Source organism: Larus michahellis, chromosome 2 (genome assembly GCF_964199755.1).
Source record: "Larus michahellis chromosome 2, bLarMic1.1, whole genome shotgun sequence".
NCBI lineage: Eukaryota > Metazoa > Chordata > Aves > Charadriiformes > Laridae > Larus > Larus michahellis.
The window spans coordinates 23,967,240-23,985,095 of record NC_133897.1 but is presented as its reverse complement, the minus strand read 5'-3'; the positions used below and the strand labels follow the sequence as shown (position 1 = coordinate 23,985,095).

The 17,856-nt window shown below is 37.9% G+C and overlaps 1 protein-coding gene across 1 annotated transcript in view; it reads right to left on the bottom strand.

Moving 5' to 3' along the window:
• ITGA8 (integrin subunit alpha 8) overlaps positions 1-17,856 on the bottom strand; it is a 120,397-nt gene that overhangs the window by 95,947 nt on the left and 6,594 nt on the right. The window contains exons 3-9 of the mRNA XM_074574578.1: positions 12,194-12,294; positions 8,629-8,752; positions 7,005-7,066; positions 5,968-6,013; positions 4,890-5,015; positions 3,742-3,786; positions 706-749 (exon numbers count right to left, since the gene is read on the bottom strand). Coding sequence (XP_074430679.1) covers positions 706-749; positions 3,742-3,786; positions 4,890-5,015; positions 5,968-6,013; positions 7,005-7,066; positions 8,629-8,752; positions 12,194-12,294 — 548 coding nt within the window. The remainder of the gene's footprint in view (positions 1-705; positions 750-3,741; positions 3,787-4,889; positions 5,016-5,967; positions 6,014-7,004; positions 7,067-8,628; positions 8,753-12,193; positions 12,295-17,856) is intronic.

Below are 17,856 nucleotides of genomic sequence, written 5' to 3'. Positions count from 1 at the left end.
GTTCCAGAGGCACAAGGATTTTTGGCTGGACGGGGCTTTGAGCAACCTGGTCTAGTGGGAGATGTCCCTGCCCATGGCAGGGGGGTTGGAACTAGATGATCTTTAAGGTCTCTTCCAACCTAAACCATTCTATGATTCTATGAAAACTAGAGAATGTGTCTGTGGCTGGGATCTCTCACAATCAGGCTAGTTCTGAAACTTTTTTTTCCCTATGACATAAAAGATGTATCCACACACGTGTATTGTTTTCTCCCTTCACTTCTAACTGCATATCATGACTTTTTGCATCTGGTATTCAGTGTATATACTTAAGAGCACTGAAAATAAACACTGTGTATGAATAATCTGAACTTGGACTTCTCTCCACTGTGGACACAGCATTGCATATGAAATATGCTAACCTATGGGCAAGCTTAGGTCTGATAACACTCAGCGGGTATAGGGATACTAGTCATACACAAATAATGCTCCTAATGGGCTACTGAAAACAAACTTCAGAAAGGACTAATTGCTTAATATTCAAAGCCCAAACCAGCAAGGCATTTCAACACAGCCAGGTAAGCCTGAGGGTGAAGGTCAGTGGCAGTTTTCTCTGATTCAAAAGTTTAGGATCAGAGACAGAGAATATAATGTAGACTTCAATCTTCCAAACAGTCTAACTGCATTCTCACTATAAAAAGGATAAAATGTGCGTCCAATACATACATAGCCAAAGTTCTGTGCTCCCCTTGGGACTCCAGCAACCAACTCTGAAAAGATAAATGATCAACAGTGAACTGGTTATGCTATCTGAGTGGTGCATGCAACATACACCCCATGACGCTTAAATTCTTCTTTGACATACAAATAACCCTTAGGATTTTGGTTTGTTATCTGTAGCAGAAACACCTGCAATTCACTTCAAGACATTAATTCATAAGATTTTAACATTCATTCAGTGCATCTTGTTGCACAAAATATTATATCTTAACTGCTGAACACATCCAGAGATCTCTTTCTGCCTAGCATTACTTAGTACTGCACAGTATAATAAAGCTCTTAGTACGAGTCAGCTTGTTACTTTACAGCTGTGGATTGATGGAACCAGAATTAGTTGTAGCATCACACAGTAGAGTACAGAAGCTAAACACAGCTGTCCTTACAAACACCCTTTTTCTTTCTGGCTGCACAACCGTTTGTCTCATCTGCTACTTGGCTTGGTGTCATGAAAGCGTTTGACAAGTTCTGCACAGGCTAACTAAAATCATTACAAGGAAATTTTTTGTGACTGGCATTGGGGGAATTCATTGAACAAGAACATGAAATATCGGACCTAGCTGCCTTCTGGGATGTAATTCTGCTCAGTGGTAAATTCTTAACAACTAGTGGAAAAAATGGGGAAAAAAAAGGAAGAGCAAAATCACAGCCTGCAGTCTTACTGTCTAAACCTTTCCTCATTAGGATATCCACATCAGAAGACAGCAACAAGAACTTCAGATATCAGAGCACCTTGAACACCCACTTGTATTGACCTAGCAGTCCTCTGCTCCTCTCTGGGTTTATATAATCCTCTGTGGTTGGAAGTAGTAATGAAGGACTGAAGAGGACACAGGATGATTCCCAGGTCAGCCAACAATGCAATTCTTTGTGCCAACCTTTCATGTTACTTAGTGATTCAAGAACCATCCATTATAAAAATGTGAATATGCATTAAAAAAAATCAAATATATATACGTACGTGGCTGCAGCCTTCCATTACCACACATCTTTTTCCCACATTATAGCATTCAGCTCAAAATTATTATTATTATTTTTAACCCATAGTGGCACAGGACAGGAAACTCTATAGGAATTAAGCAGCAGCAGTTCTGAGAAGCTGGGCTCATTTGTACTATGTCTCTATTGGCTTTGTGAGCGTGGACCATGAAGCTGTTCACCCCCTCAAGAAAGCTACCCCTTAAGGAACACCTTCTGTCAGACTGTCAGCCTTACACAAGAAACATAACTCTTAAGGTATGAAACGCCAGAGATCACGGGTATTTTCAACTAACTATATGTTTTGAAATCCTGTACAATTTCAGAACACTTGAAAATAGCTAAATCATGGACAAATTTATATTTATGACTAATTATTTTTAATGTACTCTACCAGACCGCAGTGACAGGAGCTTTTCCTCTACACTAGATTCATCTTACAGAGACTTGGAAAAACTAGTGTTCAATTTCTAACGCATCCACAAAACTTACTGTACAACTTGAAAATCGAGCAATGTTCAGCTTGTTTTCAGTTCTCCTGCCACAGTACTTTGTGCTATGAGTTCAGTACATCAATTAAGTGAGGTTTAAGTCAAAGCCTCAGTGGTGTTCCAGGAACTACTGCTGCTAAACCTAGACCATCCAGGATGGATTGCTCTGACTTTGTCCTTAGAGAATTACAGAACTGTGTCACTGGAGCTGCCACCTTCCAGGGCAGTTTTCCCTGGCCATGTGAAACTAATAAATATCCTTTGTCACCTTTTGCCAGAGGGAACAACTTGAACCTCAGTGTCTGAGCTGAATTCTAAATTATGCAATGACATTCTGCACATTTGAAAAAATATTTATCCTATAACTTTGGTCAAAACCTGTTCCTCAGTGCATGTTGCTCTACTTTATCAAATCGTTAATGTAGAGTCCTAGAAGATGGTGTTTTACAGATCATGAAACATTTCAGGTGAAGGTTTCACACTGATCACGTTTTTAAGCAATGCTATTAAGTCTGTGAGATGTCTGGTTCTTTGTGGATGGCAGTTGCCATCTAAATGCAAATTATTCTAAATATGTCCTGTATCAAACTTGATCCAAGAACCTTTACAAAGTCTCAGGCATGATCCTATATTCAGACATTTATATTCACGTGCATTCAGCTTCTCCTAATTCAAGGGACTAATTGAACACCCCATCTTCCTGTAGAATGTTTTCTCTGCCTCTAAGCCCAGGTTTTATAAAAAGGAATTCAATTCTTCTGTCTCCTGCTGTTAAATATAAGGCTTGGGGTAGGAGCAAGAGCACAGAGAACTTGTTATTACTGCATATGCCTGTGTAAGAAAATATAATGTATGAAAAGGGTCAGCTAATTAACTGCCCCAAGCACCCCATCCTTAAGGGACATGAACTGGAACTAGGGAAATTTTTATAGAGCCAAGAGCTGCTTTCTCCAACAAGACCTAGCATGCTGCTGTAGGCACATGTCTTTGTCCAGAAGCAGCTGAATGTTATCTCCTAGCCTGGGCTGTGATGTTTATGTGGCAGTCAGAAGTGTGCTTTCAGCATACACGGACATTTCCAAGCCACACTGCATTCTGGCCCGCCAGATGCTGAGGTCCAGCAGCCCCTACGCAGGTGAGTAACTTGCGTATGGCCCAAAAGACTCTACAGGACTGCACTGTTGGCTCCACTTGTTAGTAGTGGTCACCAAACTGGCTAAATTAAGTGAGCCTGGATGGCTCCACCTACCATGCTGTGACAGCACTAACTGCTGAGCAGACGCATGGGCACAATACCATAACAACAGATTCAGACTTCTGGGTCACTTAAATTCTGCTCTGTTATCCTATACCTTCTAAGGAAACATTTGCCTCTGAGAATGCTGGGTACAGACAGCTTAAGTCTCACCAGTGTTTCAATTGTATAAAAGGTACCTTCCTGCCTAGAGACCCAATGAATGAGGAACTTAATAGGTGCATGGCCGTATGGTTTCCATTCAAGTATATAGCTTCTTACCTTGTTCAGAATCCCCAGTAAATTCCCCAGCAGCCACTGAGTATCCTGTTTAAAGATAAATTAAAAGCAAAACACTTGATAAATTATTTCTTTCAAAAAATATGCAAGGACAATCAGATTTGTCTGTTCACCTGATCATCAGAATGCAAATTTTCTAACATTAGTATAGTAAAACTGTGGAAAAAAGGAAAATTTTACCACGTTATTATGACTAATTTAACTATAGGTCTGAATGTATAATAAATCTATGCCTTTTCTCCAAAAATTACCTTCTAAATCATTAATACTTAATAATTAATCTGAAAAAACAGCAGGTACTACAGTGGTTTGCCCTAATAGCTATTGACACAATTTAAGTCTTCATTACTGTACCATAATGTGCGAGTATCCTGCTCTAACTCTATACAGAAGACAGATTTCCAAAGATGCAGTTAAGTATCTCCTGTAGCTTTAGTAAACCTGTGAGATAATTGCTATTGACAGAGTAAAGACCTTTGGATTGTATCAGGGACAGTAATTTCAAATCTATGGGCATCTTTGCCTTCAAATTCCACTGTAACTTTTCTATAATTATGGGAAGAAAAACCGACCTTATATGCAGAGCCATGAATATGCAAATTCTTAAAGATCAGTACTAATAAAAGGTACATAAAGAGCCTTTTCCATATTTATTACATAGTATAATCAAATTGACTTTTGCTATTGCTTACTTCAATTGTATCTTTTAAATATCAGTGAGAATAAATTGGGTATTTGTGCAGTACTGTACAAAATACTGTGGAACTGATTATTCTTTTATCTATTAAAATTGAAATAGTCTTTAATTATTTTAAACTCAGTCCATCATCTTGGAGTGAAAAAAGATATAAAAGGGAAAATTTTGTATTTCTGCTTAACTATTTAAGATCAAATAATAACCCCAATGTGCCATTTAAGATCTCAACCTTCAAACCCTGCTGCTTTGCATAATTTTAAGAATTTTCATAATCTCATTGAAGTAACTAGCAAACTAGTGATTTGAGGTTGTGCTTAATGCAAAAAATGTTTAAATCCTCTCACAATTGGGATGTTAGTAATTCAGGACTTGTTTTCACATTTGTATAAGACCCATACTCTTTGAACATATTGCTAACTGACACAGAGCTTACCCATGTAATTGTCGTCATACGAAGGTGGGGCCACTCCTGTTTGCTTTTCTCGTGCCAGTTTCCTCAAAATATCCTTGAAGGAGTAATTTGCAATGATATCCGCAATACTTGCAGTGATTACTTGACCTGGATTCAAACAACTTCATAAATGAAAGCGATGTAAAGGAGACACAGTTTCTACAAAATAGGGCTAGCAAAAAATCAGAACAGAGCTGAAGGGATAATATAACACAGATGCAAAGAGTAGACGACTTCTCTCAATCAGACCCTGAAAGTCTCAAGAGTACATATAAATCAATAAAGCAAGGCATTGAGGCTCTGTTGAACCACGACAAAAACACCTCCAAACCCATTTCAAGGTGCTGATTCAAACTAAAGTCAAGCATTTTCGGGCTCAGCTACCTTTTGACACTGTAGAGTACAAATTTAGTAGACCAATGGAAGCGATATCTGAATGGAGAATTTGAAGCTATGAATTCCCTACCACCATAATCAACTAGATCTTCCTCCTTTAATAGCAATACAAAAACACACATCGATGACAACCGGCAAGTTGGTTGGCAGTCTGGGAATTAGCTACTTCATACGTGTCAAAACAGGTTAAAGCGAAAATACCCTTTTAACCCTTTGCCAAAACCACCTCAAGTTTTATCTATATGAGAAACTACCTCTGGGAAACTATAGTGATGCCACAAATGAACTAACAATATATGCAAATAGCAATAGAAGGTTATGTTCAGAAACCAATAGTGACAAACATTTGCTATACAAATATTAGCTATTTTTACAATTGCGGTATTTCTAGGGAAAAAGTCAGCTTATTAATTAAATGACAAATGTGCTAAAATGCCAACATAAAAATAGTTATTTCTACCTGTTTTGCTTCCTATACAACCCACATACTGAATTTTCCCTGATTTATTTTTATGCTCAGTTGCTTGTTAAGCAATTCTTCTGATTTGTATTTGTTGAAAATAAGACCAGAGACTGGTTACCTTAAACTGAGAAAACAATGGAAATCTAGAAGAACATTTTCAAAAATATTTTCTGTTTCACTTCTTGGATCAATTTAACATACCTTGCCAATAAAAACTACCAGGCCCGCCTACTATCAGGTCTCCATTCTACAAAAAGCAGAATTGAATAAAATTACACAACAAAAGAACACAACAAAATTAACCATGCATGGGAAAAACAATTTAAATGACCAAAAGAATATCAGAATCATGATAAAAGAGAATAGCCCTGTTCAAGAAAAGGCTGTAGGTGCATGGATGTGCAGGAAAATCCACAGTTAAATAAAGTTAAAATCACTCTAGGCACCCTTACATGAATGAAAGCCATAATTTTTGTAGCACTAACACAGCATTCTAAAAATTGTTGATTATTTGTAACAAAACAAAGTCAGCATAAAAGAGGATCTTCACATTCAATGAAGCAACAGTAATGCTCTATAGAGAAATATACTTTTGTCTACCCTGCAATGAGGTCTTTATTCGTCAGCAATTAATAATGTGAATAACAACATAGCTGCAGAGCATTGAAAACAATGGCAATGATCAAAGTTATGTGAGATTCTGGTCCTGTAATATTGGTACAGATAATAGTAATAATTGCAAAGTTTATTCTTTGGCCCACAATATTGTTTCTGGACCCTCCTTAAGCACTTTCACTTTCACCTCCACAAGAGAACAGTCTTACTCAATGACTAGTCTGCCTCCAAAAGCATCCTTATACAACCTGTTTTAACTTTTAAAAACTAGCTGGTGCCTGCCCATTATTTCCTGAAAGTCAGGTCTCTGAAAAGCATTGTAAGTGGGACACACTGAGATAGAAGCACATACAATTTTTGCCTATTTATCTACTAAGATAGGCTGAGCAGAGTCAGACTGGAGTGCTGCAAAGAGAAAAATAGGTGCTGATTGCATATTTTCTTTTATTAATGAATCCAGAAAGTTCAAAGCTTGCAAAGGAGGAAAGAACTTGCAACAACTTCACGAAACTTTTCATACACAACAGCATGGGGATAAACTCTTGATCACTGAGACAGTGCTGGAACACTGGGGATATAAAAGAGTTACATTTGGTCAAAGTATTTCAGAAGCAGAATCTCACCTTGTAAAAATCTAAGCTGAAACCTGCTTGACAAAAGCCTTGTCCTTCGGGATCTGCATTGCCTGCAATTATGAAGGTAGAAGCATTTTATTGATTTCACAGTGCATGTAGAAGACAACTTAAACATCCCTGGAGCTGTAAGGCTGTAAATGCAAAACTACCAAAATATGTGAAAAGATGTGTATTCTTTTTCAGAAGAGGCAGAGCAAATCAAGACCTTCTACAGGACCCTGAACCTGCAGCCCCCTTTTGAAGATTTTGAAAAATAAGACCAGTTACTTGGCACTTTCTGTGCTCACTGCCAAGGAAGGACCCTTGCAACAACTACCAGGGGTTCAGTTGGAATTTGGCTGTAGATACAAAAGTGAACAACTTAACAAGAAATCCACAGTCACCACAGTCTGCTCTGCCATAAACACAAAAATAAGTGTTTCCTAAGGCATTCTCAAAATTGTTGACGTAGTGGATGGCTCAGCATAGGTCAATGTTCAGACAACATCCTGCTTATCTGTACTATGGCAAGGGAAAGGGGCACATGTCCTTCACAAGGGCCTTTAATTGATACACATTTGCTCAGTGATGACTGAAGTGTAATATAATTTTGGATGCACATTTGTACATGCAAAACTATCTTTCCTGCTTCTGTCCAATTTATTTCTAGTCTCCAAATCCTTATATAATTGTACAAAGTGTGTTGGCATGCATTTTAGGGCTTCTCTACGAGCACTGGAGTGCTGGAAGTCTGCAGAATTGGGAAACTGAGAGCAGGAATAGCCACTTGAACTCTCTTTTCAAATAGCATAAGCCTTTGGCAAAGCCCCAGTGAGACATTGGAAGTACATGAAGCAGATCTTGTGGTCATCATTTCTTACAGATTCAGCTTCTTTCTGTACCTGTCCATCCAGGGACAAGACTGGATCCTGTCCATCCAGGGACAATGACAATATTAATAATCATCATAAACACTTAGACATAGGATGCTGAACAGGATGAACAACTGATTGAATCTAATGTGTGGTATTTTATGCAGACTTCTAGGTAACTGAACTCGATTCTAAATATATGTGCACTGTTTTTCCCTATTCCCCAAGAAGTAAGGCCCAGAGTTTGCTACCACATCCACAGAGAAGAATGTGGAACAGCAGTGCTAATGTGCATGGCTTTCTTCCGTGCTGGAATTCCTTCATAAGTGTGCTATTGTGGGTGATATTGGCATGAATGGTGATACAGGCTTGTGTGTTTCTGTGAATAGTCTGGTCTTCAGATGGTGATCTTGTGATGAGAGATTTATACTAAGTATGAACATGAGTAATCGGTTTAAAATGCTGTCTGGTTCTTATCTAGATCTGTTTGTTACATTTTAAAGCCATTGAAATTGAACCAATTATATCTCATCACTATAACTGTATAAGCTTAATTTACATAATTTCTCCTCTTTCAATTATACAATAAAGCATCCAATTGCAGGCATATAATTTAATGTCGATTTTTCTTTAAACCCTCATCCAATGCAATAATGTCATATAGTAATCTTCATTCAATCAAGACTGTGTGAAGACTGAAAGGATGAAAACATTGAGTGCAATATCAATTGCTCCAACACAAGATTGTTCCTAATACTCACTATTTCGACAAGGTGAATATTCAGCATAGGCACTGAAGTTCTGAATTGCTACATAGCAGGTGCCAACGGGGTCCTTCTCAGGGCTGTCTTTAAGGGTTCTCCAATGATACAAGGGAGCACAAGCCTGTCAAAACAGAAATGATGTCACATGTACCTTTCATACACTCATGCATCTGGCAAATGTAGTTTTTAACAGTGTACAACGATTCTCTCTGGCATTGTATCGTTCATGTAGGAATGATCATAACATATTGACAGAAGAAAATGCAGGACCACTGGTTCTTATAATTTCATTATAATCTGAAAAGTGTAGTCTAATCTTTCACTTATAGCCCTTAGCAGGTAAAAACTGTCAGGGACTACAACTCACATTTAAGCATATGTTACAAATACCCTCTAAGCCTGCTTCACAAGTAATACGTTTGTTCTATTACTGCACACTGCACAGGACTTGATCCCATAGTTTAAGACATAGATCACATACACGTGGCTGAAGACATTCCTGCTTCTGTCCTGATATGTCTTAAGATAATGGCCATTGCAATAGAACTGCTATGATTCTACTAAGCGGGAGATTTGTCAGGGTGTTGTGTCATATCGTGTGTCACAATCATCAGATTGTCTGCCTTCTTATAAACCGTTGGTTCAAATCTTTGGAGAGATGATACAGCTATAATGCATTCAACAGTCTCTCAGTGAACAGGTTTTTGCTAAATAAATTTTGGCTAGTAAACTAATATTTAATCTTCTGTGTTATGGTAATGGTGTTACTAACGTAAGGATAAAAGATATACAAGCTGTGTAGAGAGAGAGAATTTTGAAAGCAATTCAAATAATTGGAAAAATAGAGGACATAAGCTGTCAGGTATGCAAGTCATTCTTCAGGGGCTCCTGTGCCCTAAAACTTTTCAATTGGCTGGGGGCGGGGAGAAGACACTACCTCTCCCTACAACCTTGTCTCTCTAAGATACAAACAAATCCTCCATTCATGTCCTAACTTGTCTACCTCTGGCAAGACATTGTTATTATTCACATTACTGTATAAGCCTTAGTTCTTCAATCAGTTCCAGCTGGATGAACCACTGTGCTACTCAGAGCTTAACACAAAATTCAGAGCTTCCGGAACATTGGTTTAAGGACCAGGAACTCTTAACTTTTTCCTGCCTACGAGACTTTACAGACTAAATCATACCAGAGGGCAAAACCAGAGTGCAGCAAACAGGAATCTCTCTCCTGTGAGGGTGATTTTAGGTACATTTGACATTGAGCATACCGGATTGAAACAAAAATTATATATAACCATAAACATTAACCTAATGCAGCTTACTATCATGGAATCATATAATAGAATAATAGAATCATAGAATAGTTTGGGTTGGAAGGAAACTTTAAAGGTCATCTAACCCACCCCTGCCCTACAATAAACAGGGACATCTTTAATTAGATCAGGTTGCTCAGAGCCCCGTCCAACCTGACCTTGAATGTTTCCAGGGATGGGGCATCTACCACCTCTCTAGGCAACATGTTCCGGTGTTTCACCACACTCATTGCAAAACATTTCTTCCTTCTACCTAGTCTAAACTTTCCCTCTTTTAGTTTAAAACCATTACCCCTTGTCCTATTGCAACAGGCCCTGCTAAAAAGTTTGTCCCCATCTTTCCTGTGGGCCCCCTTTAAGTACTGAAAGGCCACAATAAGGTCTCCCCAGAGCCTTCTCTTCTCTGATGATGATGCTACATGATGAACAGCTACAACTCTCTCAGTCTGTCCTCATAGCATAGGTGCTCCAGCCCTTTGAGCATCTTTGCAGCCCTCCTTTAGACCCGCTCGAACAGGTCCATGTCTTTCTTATGTTGGGGGCTCCAGAGCTGGATGCAGTACTCCAGGTGGGGTCTCACCAGAGTGCAGTAGAGGGGCAGAATCGCCTCCCTCAACCTGCTGGCCATGTTTCTTTTGATGCAGCCCAGGATGTGGTTGGCTTTTCTGGGCTGCAGGAGCACATTGCCAGCTCATGTCCAGCTTTTCTTCCACCAGTACCCCCAAGTCCTTCTCCGCAGGGCTGCTCTCAATCCCTTCATCCCCCAGCCTGTATAGATACTGGGCATTGCCCTGACCCAGGTGCAGCACTACCACATTTACAGTTTTAAAAAAAGTTTCTGACAGCTTGATTACATTTTCTTTTTCTCTCCTTTCAGTCTACATAGCTTAAAAGACAAAGTTTTCTAGCTTCAGTATTCAGGTTTTTGCCTGAAAAGTGTTGACTATATCTCTGTTTCAGAAAGCCTGAGAAGAGTTATCAGAAGCAAAACAAAGTTTGGTCAGTACAGACACAGCACATCAGTTGGTGATGAGGTTTTCTGCTCATTTGATTAAGATACATCAAATGGTAGTAAAGAACAATTCTATTTCAGTTTCTGAACTGTTGTTTAGTAGAGTACATATAATGAAAAAAATTCAGCTCTTTTTAGAATTTTTACATTGACAATTCAGAAAAGTGATGTAATATTTATTCTTATAAATACTTTCTTTGTGTAATTAGCTTTTAAATAGAAAATGCATGTGCAAAAGAGTGGTACATGAAGACACTGATTAGGAAGTTTGAGAGCTGTGATAACACTGACACAAGTGACAGAGAATTAACAGTATATGCTAGTTCTGTAACAGAATAGGGTGATGTTTTATTCATTACCTGTTTCATGTCAAAATCCTTCTCTAGGTTATCTACAAGGCATACTATTTAAGGGAAAGCATTTCCTTTAGATAGTTTTCCATTATGACTACTTCTTCAGTAGTTTGGAAGTTTTAAGCAAATCTCAAGACACAAATTGTTGCTTTACAGTTGTAAAAACTAATGAAATGAATGACCAAGCTAATTATTCTTATCAAAATTATTTCAGCGACATTTTCAATGTAAACCTTAGTGCATAATGTCTGTGTATAAGAGGCTTCACCACTACTTTACTAAGCAATAAAAGTGCTTGCCCCCTGCTGGGATCCTCTACCAATACAGGTAAAAAGTTCAGTGAAACTGGAAAACAGACATTGGACTTTGTTGGCAATTTGATTTGGAGCTTTTTTATCATGACTTTTTTGCATCTGTTTTACCATTACTATGACATAGCTGTTCAAAACAATGTAAAATGTGACAAAAGAGGGCAGTGCTTTCTCTTACTAATTGATCTTCAGTACAGGTTCTTGGCTTCCATTACATTCTGCATTTAACGCTCCCAATGAAGCTTCATAATACAAAACTTTTCATAGCATATAGCTATCAGTAACTGTGTATCTCTAAAATATGTTCATTATCTGTTTAAAAAAATCATCATTCACTTCCATAACAATATGGCATTCTGCTATTTTCACATGGCAGCAAGATTATCTTAACTTGATCAGTTCAACCTGATTTCATAGGCTGCTTTCATTTTCTGAGTTACATACATCATCTGTTTTATAATTCATTCATAATCATAGTTGTTTCCACAGTCTACACAGAGAGCTACTAAAGATACATATTTGAGAAAAATAAACATTATCTCGAAATGAATACCAAATGCATAAGACTTACCACAACTTTTTCTTTATGAGCTTTGACTGTTGCCCCAAACCACTGATTTGTCTTAAACTCAATAGGTTCCCTCGTGCCATTGACTTTAATTTTCCTGTTGTCTGATAAAGAAAGAAGCAGCATGTTGACAGCTTATTTTAAAAAGTATTGCCCTGTGAATTACAGATACAAGTGAACAGACTAATCCATGTATTACATTGCATCCACTGTCATTGTCCTACCAGCTTATTAGGAAATGGACATTCTAGTACCATTTAAGCTTTTTACTGGTCAGTGGAAAACAACTTCAATTCACATGTGAAAATTGAAAATAATTACACTGAAACTTCGGGAAAAAAAATACAAAGAACCAGAAGAAGAAACCCTGTGTTTCCTCCTGAAAAAAAAAAAAAAAAAAAAAAAACAACAAAAAGTTTATCTGGAATTTATGATGAAGAATGAACAACAATCTACAAAAACAGGTGAAAAGCCCTAAAAAGTTTCCTCATATGTGGTAGAAACCTTCCATATAAAAAGCATGTTCCGTAATTAGTTTTTGTCAAACAAATGACATTTCTCAGCATGCTTTTTCAAAGACCAACACTACAGATAGCAAAGGACTTAGTTTTTAACAGAATTACATGTGTACACACTGTCACAAGAGACAGCTTCTTAATGTTGCTTTATATACACTCTTACAGATGTCAGCATAAGAGAAGCCATCTGGGCAAAGACTCAGGCCAATTATAATGCATTTCAGGTTTTAATAAAAAGCAGACATCCCTTCCTTTCACCCCTAGTTCTCTGAAGTAAACTGATTTCCCATATGTTCATGAGCTATGCTCTTCCCTTACCAGTCATTCCTAATGAACTTCTCAATTTATACATAAGCAGGGCATTACTCCTTCCCCCTTGTATCTGCATTCCCTTATGTTTGTTTCTGGTTCCTATCAGGAGGGATTTCACAAGAATCAATCCTTTTTATTCATTCTAAGTGAAAATAAAACCGTATACCATCTACTTTGGAATGTAGAAAAAAATGTAATGTCACATTATATTGCATGGATTTACATACGTTTTGGGGAAAAAAATGAAGAAAAATGCAGCTGGTATAAGTGTCACCCTTAAAAAGCCAACACTTCATAGGATTTGCTCAATAGGAATAAAGGAGGTATCTGAATGCTCTCCTAGGATGTTGGATCACCAGTTAACTCAGGTCATGGTAACCTCATAAATGTTACAGATATAAACTGAATTAGAAAGAAAAATGCATTATATTTGTAGAACCAGGGTACTCTATCTCTGTATTTTTCTAATAAACATGAAGGAAAGTTGAATGAGAATGAATCTGTCAAAGTCTGAAAGTCTCTGAGAAAATGTCTTCATACAAATATATGTTTCTGTGCTGCACCAATTACAGGAACCAGTAGGGAAATACATGCTTAGAGAGATAAAAGAGGTGAATTTCAGGAATATTTAGATCTTAAAAAGTCAGGAAGAATAATTTTAAATCACTCTAAAAATATTCATTTTAAAAATACATTTTATTTAAGTTAGGCCTAAACTTTAAGAGTGTGAGAGACAGCGGCTTTGACACACTGCATTGCAGGAGCTGCCAGCTTCTACCTAGTGGTTGGCAAGACCATTATTGATTATTTTTTCCAGTGAAGTCAGACCCTTTCAAACTTTAAAAGTTTCTTTTTTCTTTTTTTAATGCTCCAGCAGATCTGAACATGATCAGTGTCCACAGATGAGGTCTTTTGAAGCTTGAAAATCAGCCATGGCCAGCTTACAGCAGCCAATGCTAGCCTGGCTCTGAGGTTACTCACGACCAGTATTCTAACTTAAAAAGAGCTTACATTTTCAATCAAAACAGCACACTTGCCTACTGGCAAAGTATACTAGAATTTGAAAAGAAGTTAGGTTTTAAAACTAGGACAACTGTTTGCAGGATTTATAAGAAACATAGCTGAATCTATCAGTAAATCTGTAAGAACTGTAAATGCACAACCACTTCGCTTAGTGGCATATGGTGTAGATTGAATCCTTCATCATGTGGCATGGGATTTTTGTTATAAAATAATTAGTAAAGTATCACAGACACACAAATTAATAAATAGCTTTTTTCTCTAGATAAATCTCTTTTGGCAGAAATTCTCTAATCACCTTTGTTCAGGATCCGTGTTGGAGCTATGGAGTTATATTCCCAGTTTCTGAGGTTGTGCCTTAAAATACAGTTTAGTCTTTTGTATATAACAAACATTCAGTATTTCAGATTGCTGTGAACCAGCTACTGCTTCCCCTATAACTTTATCAAAGTGAAGTTATATACACAATGAACTTGTCTGAATACACGTGGACTGTCATTACCGTCCCCTGATTGTATTCAATTAGACAACAAGGCTCTGAATGAAGCCACTGTAAATGTCCAGTTCTGAGCTAGTCATCCATTTACAACTGAGGTCATGATCTAGGGCACAGTTCTGCTCCTCCTAAAGCAAGCGTCTGAGAAGGTCAGAAGAACCATGGCCCAAAAGTACTTAATTTTTGTTTTACCAACTGTAGATAGTCAGCTTAGACTAGACTCAGATAAAAACTACTCGTTTACTCAGATAAATCCCAATCCAGTTTTAAAAAAAAAAAAGGCATAAAGTTGTTACTTCTGTCTGTGGTACATCCCTTAAAACTGTGTTATCTAAGCATTTCAAAAAATAACATGTCTGTCTCCTGACAACACCCTTATATGACAGGGAAATATCTTTCTCTGTGTTATTTATGGGGATCTGAAGTCCACAGGCTATGTCTATCCTGTATGTTACCCACAGGCTAAGCTATATTTCTGTGAGCAGCAAAAACTTGGCTTGAAGTCAGGCTGCATTCAAATGTCATCTTCTCTTCTAGAAGAGAATGCCTGGCCCCTTTTAGGAAGGAGTCCAGGCTATCTCTTATCACGATACGTGACACTAGTGCAAGGATAGCTAGAGCACAAGGCAGCAGCTGGGCTGGGCACACAACGCCTGAGCCTGTCCACAGAGCAGTCCAGGGAGTGCCCGAGTACCAGCTGGAGTGCTTCAGAGCCAGCCGAGGAGCTGTTCCAGATGGTCAACAGTATGGATGACTCGCAAATTTGGCTGGAAACTCAGCCGTGGAGTCACTGTTAATTGTACTGCCTAAAACTGTATTGCAGATTAAAGCCCAGACAACTAGGAATATGCAAAGAGCAGAGAGATGTGTAAGTATAAATTCAGGTGCAAGGACATCCTTAAACTGCATTTCAGTAACCCAAAAGCATCTCATTTTCTAGTGCAGGAGCCAAGACTCCTATACATTGGTACTGCCCCACAATCCAGCTTCAGAAGCATCTCTGGAGGTGGTGAAACACGATTCTCAAAATCCTTCACACAATCTTTTAGACTTCAGGTACCTAGAGGCTACCAAGGGGAAAAAACCCCCTTAAATTGCCAAAGCAGTAGTTGGACAAGTACAAAAATTTGAATCCAGAGAGTAAAATGCAAACCATTTTAAGAACAACAGTGTAGAGATTCATTTTTAGGAATTAAAATCTGAACCCGGAGCAAGTGTTAATGCAAATCCATTGTTTGCACACACTAGATTAAATTTGGTGCTTTCTACAGGGATTGGTCTCCTCTCAGTCACTGAGTCGGCACATTATAAACTGTTTAACAGGCATGAATCAAACATTAATCTTACAAATATTTATTTCTTGTAGTAATCAGGATCTGCATAAGAAACAGATGTATTTGCAAACACTGATAGTGGCTCATTGTGATTCATTCAGCTCTTGAAAACTGGAAGTAAAAAATGCAGCATCTATTATAATTTGAAAATAATTGAACAGAAGCAAATAAAAATATTTTAATCAAACTTAACCCAGGAAAACAATGCTTCAAATCAAAGCAACAAATCTGGCTATGTAATACAACTGCAACTCTTTCAGGTCTTACCCTTCAGGAACTTTGAAAAGCATTATCTTTACTTCATGTGTGTTTGCCTGTATGTACTGGATGAACGCAGATGACCATTAACCAGGCATCTGCAGAAGGCTCAGTTAGACTCTGCCCTCTAAGCTGTACCTACTCAGACTACATCCAGGATGGCAAATCCCTTTCAAATATCTGTTTTGATACATGTGTGTGTGTGTCTATGTATCTATGCACATCCATCCATACAAATAAATATAGATAATGTAAAATGTAATATATATTTCATATATTTACACATAATTATATATACACAGAGTAGCGGTGAATAATCACCTCAACCTATCCATATTTATATAAAACAGGAATACAAACATCTAAAACCAACAAACATTTATATTTATACAAATATATACAGGTCAAGGAAAGTGAATATCCCCCTCACATGGAGACAACACCTGGAATGTTATGTACAGTTTTGAGACAGCAGTACAAGACTTGCAGGCACTTTGCCCAAAGAAGAGAAAGCCAAGGAGAATCTATTTGCACTTCATCCAGTGATCAACAGGTAGAGAGAAGAGAGAGCCAAACTCCCGTCTGAGGTACGCAGCAACAGGAAAATAGGTAAAAAAACCCAAGTTACAGCAAGGGAATTTCTGATTAGATATAAAGAAAATACTCTTCACGGTGAGAGTAATTAAGCACTGGAACAGATTCCCCAGAGAGGCTGTGGCATTGGGTAGTGTCAGAACTTGGCTAGACAAGGCTCTGAGCAACCTACTTCAAGTTTGAAATCAGCCCTGCTGGATCATTAGGGTCCTGCCTTACAGGACGGAAGAGAGAGGGAAGGGTTCGTACTGGCACACATGGTCCCATAATCTAGAATTGAGGGAAGAGAGGGGGTCTTGTCAACCCTATCACCATGGCAGAGTGGTATTTTTTTAGTACCACTACCAATACACATTACTAAGCAAAGGTAAGTCAATAATGTTCACAGGGTCATTGATATCAGACCCTCAACAGAGAGAGAATAGAAACGCAAAGCTAAAGACTATGATCTAGGGACCCAAGCCAAGAAATTGCCTTCAGTGTTAATGCAGGGGGAAAAAAGGATTCCATAGTGTTTAGAGACAGTAAGGACATGCAAAACCCTTGCATGACGAGAAGAGTTGCTTCTATTTTTAGATTTATCTGATTCTGCAAACATCTATTTAAATTCTGGGTTTTATTGTGCCTTAGATGCTATTCATATGAGTTATTTTAATTTAATAGATTGTATCTAGAGAGCTTTATTTGGACTTTCATTCCATGAATCAAGAAAAAAAAAAAAACATCAAACCCAATAGGATTTTTTTCCCTAAGTACAATCTGATCAAAAACAAATTAAGACCTCTGGGTTTAAACTAACATAGCTAAGGGTATTTTTTCCCTTCTTTAGATAAGGCTGAGACTTATAAAAGAAACCCATGAGGGTCCATTATAAATCAGAATGCTACAAGTGAACCATGAGGCTCCGGATAAGGTCTTACTGGCATAGTGGACTGAAATGTGTCAACATTTAAAAGTACAACAAAGTTCTCCCTCAGCACTTTCTCTTGAGATGCAAATTCTGTTTTATAACAGGATTCTAAGCTTTCCCTAGAATCTTACCATCTTTACAGCTAATGATTTTTTCATGTAACTAAACCTCTTGAGTCCCACAATACATCCTTTCCTTATACAGTACCTGGGTTCTGTTACAAT